General features: G+C 48.6%; 1 protein-coding gene across 1 annotated transcript; it reads right to left on the bottom strand.

Moving 5' to 3' along the window:
- Positions 1-2,415: 2,415 nt before the first annotated feature.
- Positions 2,416-10,428, bottom strand: CCR9 (C-C motif chemokine receptor 9). The gene is made up of 2 exons (XM_036267345.1): positions 10,393-10,428; positions 2,416-3,530 (listed from the first exon to the last, which is right to left on the bottom strand). Exons 1-2 carry the CDS (start codon positions 10,411-10,413, stop codon positions 2,442-2,444), a joined length of 1,110 nt encoding a protein of 369 aa, XP_036123238.1. The 5' UTR covers positions 10,414-10,428; the 3' UTR covers positions 2,416-2,441.
- Between the last annotated feature and the right edge of the window lie 246 nt (positions 10,429-10,674).

The raw sequence follows: 10,674 nt of genomic DNA, 5'->3' as shown, positions 1-10,674 counted from the left end.
ATGAAAACATCATCTTTGATCCAGTTTCTTTATTTTTCTGATTTACAGAGGTCTAGTAAAATGTAATGATATACTGTAATCCACTTTTATATTTCAAAAAGTACTCACACAGCATACTTTCTAGAAATGTTGAATGGACACAACTTCCTCGTGGATTTCCCCGCGTTGACCCGTCCAACATTTTTGTCTTAAGATAAATCTGTTACTGAAACCTAGTTTAATTCGAATGGGAAATGGTCCTATTTATGCAGCCCCTTAAAAACCAAGACAAAGAACCTGTAAAACAACACGCGTGCAGCAGGCCTCCAGTGCTAGCTGAAGCTGAATGAGGCCTGGACCGTCCAGGAGTGGCAGGCGGGGCCATGCGCAGGGGGCCGCGCAGGGTGCAGGGTTCGGGGTTCGCGGTGCCTGTGGCGTTCCCGCATCTCCCTTCTTAAAACCAGAGGGGCAAAGGTGGCCCCCGGCGCTGTTTGCCAGCTAGCGCACAGTGGCCAAGTCTTACTTCTGAGCTCCCGCCAAGGCTCCGTGTCCCCTTAGTAACTCTAGACTGAGTCGGTCAACAAGCAGGGTGATGGCTCAGCTTCCTTTCCCACCCCAGCGGCCCTCGGCTCCCTGGGAGCGCAGGACCCGGGTTCCACGAATGGAAAAGCCAGGCTCGTGTCCTCCCCACCTGACTGCACTTTGTTGTTTAGGGTTGGCTCAGGCTCAGCCTTATCTTCCAAGTTCCCCAAACGACATCTGGGTCTTCTGGAAGCGGCCACACGGCGGCTCTGGGCACAGGCTGGCCTCGGAGAAGTCTCGCCCCTGGACTGCGGGCACCCTGAGTGCTGGCCCGAGGCCGTGCTTGTCTGCCACCCACCGCCCCCCACGGGATGGCCTGGCGTCACCCCTTGCGCCCTCTCGGCGTGGCCCATTTCCTGGGCTCTCTCTCACGGACACGTCGCTGAGCGGGCGGGAGCGGGAGAGAAGGTGGCAGAGTCCAGTGCTGCTGCGTCCCCTTCGGGAGGGTGGCCCTGGACCTGAAGCCCCGTTAGTCAGCACACTGGAGAAATCAGACGCTCCTCTAGGCACGCGGCGAGGGGGGTGCCGGCGGGGCCGCAGCCGCAGGGAAGGTCCTTGCGCTGTCGGGACGGCTGGGGCAGCGGCGTGACCAGAGGACAGAGGAGCGCGAGTCGGCCCTTTCCAGGGTCTGAGAGCTGACTCACTCTCCTCGCTCTTCATAGGGCTATTTTCTCTGTACTTTTATATGTTTAAAATACAGAGACAGGGTGAAGAAAGGGACAGGTCATCGGTATTTTTAAATGTACATTAAAAACTACTTTTCTAGTATACCTAAAACTAATATAATATTGCATGTCGACTGTAATTGAAAAGTAAATTTTAAAAAATGTTAAGCACTTTTCTAATGTACAAAACGTTTTCAAATGTGATAAATTTGCCAAACAGCTAGACGACACAAAGCAAAAAAAAAAAGAATTATATTAGTTTTTTCCAGCCTAATCTGCAAGCTGAAAGCTTTGAAACGTGTTAGTGCTACACAGTAAGAAAGGACGGCGTGGAGGCGAGAGGGCCGACGGGCCTCGGCTGTACGGGCAGCAGCGGGGACCATCACGAAGCCACCGGCCGCGGGAGCCCACGAGGCCCCAGGGCTGGTTCTCCGTCTCCCTGTGGAGGCTGAGGCGACCACCCCCACGACACCGGGGGACAAGCTGAACCCTTGCCCACATCACCCTGCGGGCAGGGATCACAGAACCTCCAGCAGAACACAGGAGGGGTTGGGAGCCGACAGGATCCAGGTGACCAGCTGGTATGGTCATCCGCCAGGAGCTCACTGACCAGTCCTGCAGAGAGTTTCAAAGCAGGAACAGGGACCCTCCCTGGCCCAGACCAGATCAGGGGGACCAGCGGGGAACTAGGTCTGAGGTCTTTGGAAAGATTCTAGATTAAGAATCTATGAGACCCGGCATAGGCATCAGCCTCAAAACCAGGGCGGAAACTCCCCAAAGATGGGAGTTTTCATGCAACCTTGTGCTTTTGTGGACGGTGCACCGTGGCCAGTGCTTCTGCGTGACCTTCGGAAGGGGCGGCTCGGCACTGAAACCACGGCAGCTCGTGGTGCTGAGACTCGGACGCCGCAGCCAGGCGTCAGCGCACTGGTGGGCCGGGCCAGGGGTAGTCTGCAGTGCTGCCCGCAAGCTCTCCTGAGTTGTGGGCACTGCCGTCGGGAGCCAGTCAGCAGGCTCCTGGGAACGGCCAGTCCGTTTTGAAAACTCTGGCTTGGAAAATGATGACCCGAACTAATCCTGTTCCAATTCATTCTTTTCTGAGTTTTCTTTTTCTCCCTGTTTCTTCTTCGGTGTCCTTCTGGTCCCATCGGTGGGAAAGCTGTATGTGTATTGATTGTTATCCCCAAAAGGACTGTCCGCCTCTAGGACGGTCCCTCAGGAGAGAGCACCTGAGTTTGTCTCCAGCAGCACGGAGGACAGCTTCAAGCTACCCTCTCTCCTTGTGAAGGAGACCCACTGAGCATGGCTGATGCAACCCAGGTTCTTCAGGGTCTTCACGAGATCCCGGCGGAATCGCTCACCCACAAAAACATAGAGAACAGGGTTCAGGCAACTGTGGAAAAAGGCGATGGTTTGAGTGACCTGGAGGAAGATGTCAATGTTGGTGGAAATGGCACAGCTGGAGATGAACATGGTGTAGGCGTCGATGGTCTGGACCAACAGAACGCAGTTGTAGGGGAACTGAGATAAGACAAAGACAGTAAGGACAGTGATGGTCACCTTTAGGGCCTTGTGCTTGGGCGACTTCTTGGCCTGGATCAGAGTGTGAATGATGATGGTGTAGCAGCAAGCCATGACCACAAAGGGAAGGAAGAACCCCAGGATCACCTTCAGGGTCAAGACTGCTGATTTGAGTTTGGTGCTCTCATCACGAGGGTACACCATGGTGCAGATGGTGACGCCAGTTTCATTCTTGACTTGACTGTACATGATTTCCGGGATGCAGAGAGTGGCCGCCATCACCCAGACAATAACGCAAACCATTTTGCTGTACAGGAGCCGCTTCCGCCGCCAGTTCTGCGCTCGCATGGCCTGCGCAATGGCGATGTACCTGTCCACGCTGATGCACACGATCAGCAGCACACAGCTGTAGAAGTTCATCTTGTACATGCCGTTGACCACTTTGCACATGAAGGACTGGAACTTCCACTGTTCGGCGGCGGCGATGGCCCAGAAGGGCAGCGTGACGAGAAAGAGGAGGTCAGCGATGGCCAGATTCAGCAGGAACATGTCAGTCATGGTCTTCACCCTTGTGCAGTACCAGTAGACCAGGACGACCAGACTGTTGCCCACGGTGCCCAGGATGAACACGAGCCAGTACAAGGGTGGGAGGAAGTGGCTCGCAAACTGCCTGACGTGGTTCTTCTTACAGAAGAGGTCTGTGAGGGTGAAGTTCAGATAGTCATCCATGGAAGACGTGTAGTCGTAGCCGAAGTCATTATTAGACAGATCAGAGACCAAGCTCTGCAAGGAGACACAAGACAGCGTTAGGTCAAGGACAATCTTTTGGAGGTTCTGTCTGATGGCAGAGGCAAGGACCACTAGACCCTTCCAATCCCCAAAGCCTATGATAAGACGAAAGAAATGTGTACGTAGGAAGTAGGGATTCTGAGAGCGTTGCTTGAATCATAACAGATTTATTCATTCAACAAATGTTTATTGAGCACCTACGATATGTCAGATAACCTGTCCATGCTGACGACACAGGTGAACAAGTCAGGCATGGTTCCTGCTCTCATGGAACTTAACCCACCTGTGGAGGGCACACACGGGGGTGACAGCTGCTCTTATGGGGTAGGACCCCCTCGGGACCACTGATGGGCACAAACCTTTATCAAACTCTGAATGATTCTGACTGTCCCTCTCCTCTGTTCTTTCCTCCCCAATAAGGTCTTCAGAGGCTCTTCGACGTTTCTGGGTCCGGGTCCCTCTGAGTCTACTGCTCCAGAAGCACTGACCTCACCCATGGACACACATGCACGCGCACGCAGTTCATACACTCTCACGTACGCGCACACAAGCGCCAGGACAGGCTATATCGTTTTCAGGGTCCCTTGCTCAAAATTCGCTAAGCATTCCAAGACAACAGAGCATTAAACCAAACAAGTGGCACTTCTAGGTACAGGGCCTGTGCAGCTGTGCAGGACAGATGCCCATGAAGCTGGCCCTCGCCGCACACACACTCACATACGCACAAACATGCCTACACTCATGCTCACACACACATATGCACACTGTTCAGAGAGGGGCACACGTCCTCACAATGCACACTCACACATATGCACACCCACACAACTTGTGTGCATGTGTGTATGTGCACACACACCCCCACTACAGTTTTGGTGGGTTTCTGGCCCAGAGCCAGCCTAGAACCCCTGCTGGAGAAGTGGGAATAAGGGCTGATGATCAGAACCTCCCGCAGGGAGGGAGGGAGGAGAAGAGCCGCAATCCCACATCTGCCAAGTTCCAAACGCATCACTCACAGATCCTGAGATGCCCTCACTTCCTACTAGCCCCTCCCGGGGCTCCCAGGAAGTCCCCCAAATTCCACCAGGAGCCACCAGCTCTGGCTCCCTTGCCCCAAGCCATCTCTACCTTTATTTCCCCTCAGGGAAATGCAACAGTTCTTCACTTCACCTGGATGCATTTGGACTAGAAGTAACCTCAAGTCCACAATAGCTTTTTATTGTTTTAAATATTAAATATTTAATTTACATATTTAACTGGTCAGTAAAATAATAAAATTCTTCCACCAGACTCCTGTTAGCGGGGTTCTCCCTGTCTATACACACTGTCATTTCCACGTCTTCCTAGTAGCTTCCACCAGCATTTCCCAAACCGTGTGTGGGCGGAATACTGATGGTTAAATAGTGGAGAGTCTCTGCATAGCATACCACCTTCTTTGAACTTCACAGTACTGGTGAGCTTATTAAAGGCTCTGAAAAGTCCTGCAGAGCTTGTTTTATTTTAACTGCACATTAGAACTGTAAAGTTTCTGTGGAGTCTTTCATATCTGGTGGATTTTGTAGAACAGTGCTTCCTAAATGTGTATGAGCACGGACCCGTGTGTGTGTGTGTGTTGCTCATTAAGACATCAGGACACACGGAGTTGACTGGTAAGGGGCAGTAGATGTCAGGAGCCTGTTGTCTCCTGAATTCTGAAGCTCACACCAAGAGCTAAGGGAACATGTCCATTGTATTGGGCCCTGGCTGGCAGAAAGTACCAGAAGGACCCCAGGGTGGACACCCAAGGTAATTCGGACTACAACTAAGAAGATCTGGAATCTAGTCCTGACACCACCTCCAGTGTGTGAGCAAGAGAAAGTCCTAGTGCAGGGAGAGACCCAGTGGACTGGTCTGGAGATGGTTCGAGGGCCTGGCAGCCAGCAATGGCCGCCCCTCCCCTTTCTCCGCAGGCCTGACGGATCCTCCTCGGTTTGCATGAAAAGATTTCCTTTCCAGCTTTGGCCACTGTCTGGAGAGCCAGTCTCTTGGCAAGACAGGTCTCATGGGTGACACGCTTCAGTGAAACTTTGGGGAGAAGGACGTTTTGGAGGAACGTCAGTGAAATTATGCGGATGAGCAGGTGTCCCTCGTGAATCCTCACAACAAGGAAGCAGGGCACTGCTTTCGTAGAGGTTTGGTTGGTTTTTACACTTTTGGGGTCAAATAGCTTTAATAGACTCTCACATGAGCCTGAGGCTGATGCTGGGAGGTCAGGAGGCAAACAGCTTCCCCATTCACAGATGCAGCCCGGAGGGTCTCGAAGAGGGGACCTCACGCAGTTCGTGTCCCAGGAGACCCAGCATCTGCCTCTGCCCAGCGAGGGGCCCACGACCACCGCTCCCCGAGATGAGTCCCAGATCAAGGGCCCCGCGTCCTGCTCGAAGCTCCAGAAGTATGTTTTCTTCTTGGGTGAGGGTGGCAGGACCCAGCGCTTCAGTACAGAATTACATTTAGTTAGGGACTCCCCAGGCGTATTTTTAAACATAATTTTTTATTTTTCTATTACAGTTAACATACAATATTGTATTAGTTTCAGGTGTATAACATAGTGATTAGACATTTGTATAATTTACAGTGATCACTCTGGTCAATCTAGTACCCACCTGCCACCACACATAGTTATTAGAATATCACTTACTATATTCCCTGTACTGTACACATCCCTGTGACTATTCCGTAACTACCAACTTGTACTACCCTGCTCCACAAGCCCCCACCCATCTGTCGAAATGTTTTCTGTATCTATGCGTTTGTTTCTATTTTGTTTGTTCATTTATTTATTATTTTTAGTGAAATCTTAAGGCATTTCTTTTTCTCTGTCTGCCTTATTTCACTCAGCACAATAAATACCTTTTAGGTCTATCCATGTTGTTGCAGATGCAAGATCTCCTTTTTTATGGCTGAGTCATACTCCATTGTATAAACACCACTTCATTCATTCATCTGTTGATGGACATCGAGGTTGCTTCTATCTTGGCAATTGTAAATAATGCTGCAATGAACATATAGATACATATGTCTTTTTGAATTAGTGTTTTGAGTTACTTTGGATAAATACCCAGAAGTGGGATTTCTGGGTCCTTTTTTGTTTCTTATTATAGCCTTTGTTTTAAAGTCCATTTTGTCTGGTATATGTATTGCTATCACAGCTTTTGTTGTTGTTCGTTTCCATTTTCATGAAATATAGTTTATGTGTGTCTTTCTATCTGAAGTGAGTCTCCTGTAGACAGCATATGTAAGGGTCTTGTTTTGTTATCCAGCCACTATATGTCATGTGATTGGAACATTTAATCCATTGACATTTAAAGTAATTATTGAGAGATGTGTAGTTATTGCCATTTTATTATTCATATTTTTGCTGCTGCTTCTTCTCCTTCTCTTTCTCCTTCTTCTTCAAGACGTTTCTTTAACATTTTTTTGTAATACCGGTTTGGTGGTGATGAACTCCTTTAGCTTTTTCTTGTCTGAGAAGTTCTTTATCGCTCCTCCGATTCTAAAGGATGGCATTGCTGGGTAGAGTAACCTTGCTGTGGGCCCTTGCTTTTTTTCACTTTTCATATTTTATGCCCCTCCCTTCTAGCCTGCAAAGTTTCTGTTGAGAAACCAGTTGACAGTCTTATGAGTGCTCCCTTGCAAGTAACTAACTGCTTTCTCTTGCTGCTTTTAAGATTCCCTCTTTGTCTTTAATCTTTGACATTTTAATTTTGCTGTGCCTTGGTATTGGCCTCCTTGGGTTCATCTTGTTTGGAACTCTGTGTGCTTCCTGGGCTTGTTTGCCTATTTTCTTCACCAGGTTATAGAATATTTCTGTCATTATTACTTCAAATAGGTTTTCAATTCTTTTCTGTCTCTCTTCTCCTTCTGGTACCCCTGTGATGCGAGTGTTGGTACACTTGATGTTGTCCTAGAAGCCCTTAAACTATCCTCATTTTTTGTATTTTATTTTTCTTTTTGCTGTTATGATTGGATGTTTTCTGCTTTCTTATCTTCCAAATTGCTGATTCAATATCTCAGGCATATTTTAAAAGCTATCTGAGTCATACACAAAACACCCTGGGTTTGTATAAGATCACATTTGTTGTGAAGACCAAGGTAAGCCTGCATCATCCTTACAAGTTCGAAGCTTTGGGCATCTGCATGAGCACAACAGATCAAGCATTCATAGCGGGGCTGGGGAATCCTGGACAAAGGTGTCTCTTCCGTCTCAGGACTACACTCACTGTGTACATGCCTGATGGGTAAATGTCCTTTGGATCGTAGACACAGGATCCAGCACATGTCCAAGTCAGTATTTACAAATGCATGTATTCACTCCCTTTGGAGCACCTTGTGCATGTCAGACTCGGTGCTAAGCACGGTCTTGCCTATGTGTACTCCTTTGGCGTCCAGCTCAGGGCTGGTCCCTCTTTTCATGGGGGACTCCAGGCTCCCATGAGGAATTCTGAAGTTGCAAAGCCCTTATTCCATCCTCCCTGCTCTGAATTGTGTCTTAGAGACACTGTTCTTGCTGGAGAAGCTACCTGCAGAGGCTGTTCTCAAAGCCTGGGCCAGAGAGAATTAGTGGCAGGGTCTGAAATCCACACATTTTTACCCCACATTCCTTCCAGCGTACATGGTGGAACCTTCTAGAATGATTTCCACCAGCTGCAGTAGCTTTATGCCCAGGGTCTACATCAAGGTGGGATCTAAGAAACTCCCCATGCAGCCCACTCTGCATTGAGAGAGGGTCCTCAGGGGGTTTGTTCATATAGCTCTGTGTCCTATGTAAAGAAAGGCTTCATAGCTCCTGAAGAACATGTGAGGGTTTTTATTCTCATGAAACAGGAATTTTATGATCAATGAGGGTTCTCTTTTTAAGTAGGAAGCTCAGCCAAACCTGTATCCCAGTGATAGTAGCCATACAAGGCGCGTTGGCCAGCATGGTCCAACAAGAGCAAAGACAAGCCCCAGGTTAAGTTGGAGTTTGCTAGTAGCCACATTACAGTAAAAGTGCCCTGGCTGGTTAGAGCATTGGCCCGTGGACCAAAGGGTCTTGGTTTGATTCTCAGTCAAGGGCACTTACCTGGGTTGCAGGTTCCATCCCCATCCTGGTCGGGATCGTGCGGGAGGCAACCAGTCAGTGCATCTCTCTCACATTGATGTTTCTCTCTCTCCCTCACTCCCTTCCACTCTATCTAGAAAGCAATGGAAAAATATCCTTGGATGGGGAGAAAAAAAAGTAATAAGAAACAGGGAATTCATTTTCATGTATTTTAGTGAAACCTGATGTATCTAGAATGTTTTCTCATTATGTAAGCAACCTAAAATGTATGGCGTCATTCTATACCCTTTCGGGGACACGGCTCTCAGTCCACAGGACATCTCAGTGGGAGCAGCCGCATTCCAGGTGCGTGGGGCTACCTGGCCGCATAGCACAGTTTCAGGCTAAACACCCAGGTTGGACCTTCTCTCCCTCTTTCCCACTTGTCCTTTCATCTTCCTCTGACCCCGTCTGCGTTTGTTCTCTTTTCCTACTCTGTGTGCGTGTCCTCGTCAAGCGCCTCAAGTCTGTTATGGGACGTGAGGCGGGCGGGGAGTGTGTTGGAAGGGCACCCTTGTTCATAGAACGTGTCCCAGCCTGTGTCCGGAGGGACTGACCAGTTCTCTTTTGTATCTTATTAAAATGTCTAGAAATACTCTTTAAAAATTTTTTTTCCTTTATTGTTTTAGAGAGAGAGGAAGGGAGAGAGAGATAGAAACATCAATGAGAGAAAACATCGATTGGCTGCCTCCAGCATGCCCCCCACTGGGGATCGGGCCCACAACGTGGGCATGTGCCCTGACCGGGAATTGAACTGGCAATGAGCATCGGTACATGTGCTGATGCTCAATCACTGAGCCACACAGCCGGGCCAGAAATACTCTTACCGAAGGTTTCTCTTCCTGTATTTCTTAGCAAACTATGTTGTTCTCAGACCCTCTTGAAAAAATGAGGTGTTTACCAAAGCTAGACCTATTATCCGGATGAGCTGACCTCTGAGCTGGTTCTTGATTCTTCTGTGTGAGTTGAGGGGACACATGCAATGCTAAGCATCGTCAGCATATCATAAATGACTTATCTGACCTTAACGATGGCAACCACAGCCCTACGTGGACTGTGAAAACCTACAGTGTTCTGGGAAGGGCAGTTTGTTAGCTTCACTAAGAAGGCTTGATTTCAATGGTCTTCCTGGAAAGCCCAGACTTTCCCTTGGAGAAAAGCAAAATTAAACCCCTTAGGTATTTTTGCAAGGCATTTATGAATGTAACGAAAGCATGGGAATTTAATTTGATTCTGTAATTGGTCACATTTACCTATAAAAATACAAATGATTCTCTGGATAATGACCTACTAATTTTTGTTAACTTCTTTGTACCTTTCTGAGAAATCAATCTCATTATGTGGTTTTGTGAAACCGACGTATTTTTATGTGAGAAATACAATCAGTGTGCCCACCAGGGATCTTGTGAAAACAGTGAATGGGTTCACCCTCACCCTCTCTGGTTTCAGTTTCAGAACAGACACACGGAGCAAAGCTCATTCTAGTTGAAGATCATGAAAACCCTTAGCTCTTAGTAAAATCTAAAATAGCCTTTTCCTCTGTCTTCACAACACACCTCGAAGGGCGTCTGTCTCTTGTGTTTGCAAAGCCCTCTGCACTGGGTGTGGACCGCCTCTGTGGGGCGCTGCTGAACAGAACGCTTACCCAGGAAACTTCGCAGAGAGAGCCTTCCCCACACCCCCCCGAAAAGCAAGAGAGGAGGGTGTTTTTAGGAGCCCGAGGAGCGGGGCTGTACTCACTGTGGATTCTGTGGGTGTCATGGTGGGTCAGATGCAAGCTTGCTGCTAGAAAGAGGGCAAAATAAAAACAGGACTTGTAAGTGAACAATAATAAACACCTAAAGATGGAGGTTCCATGTTAACTCTCTTTCTCACGAAAACAAATCTCGAGCAAGGGTTGGGGTCCACGTTGTGCTGATATCAGTCAAATAGTCTCGATTCCAAAACCACCTTGGCTGTCCGCAGACAGGAGGGAAGCCTTTCCTCGGAGAGCCCTCGGGGCTTTAGCATTCCAGCCTGTCC

The sequence above is a fragment of the Molossus molossus genome, unplaced genomic scaffold (genome assembly GCF_014108415.1).
Source record: "Molossus molossus isolate mMolMol1 unplaced genomic scaffold, mMolMol1.p scaffold_m16_p_18, whole genome shotgun sequence".
Classification (NCBI taxonomy): Eukaryota; Metazoa; Chordata; class Mammalia; order Chiroptera; family Molossidae; genus Molossus; species Molossus molossus.
The sequence above is the reverse complement of the archived record's forward strand: the minus strand, read 5'-3'. Positions and strand labels throughout refer to the sequence as shown.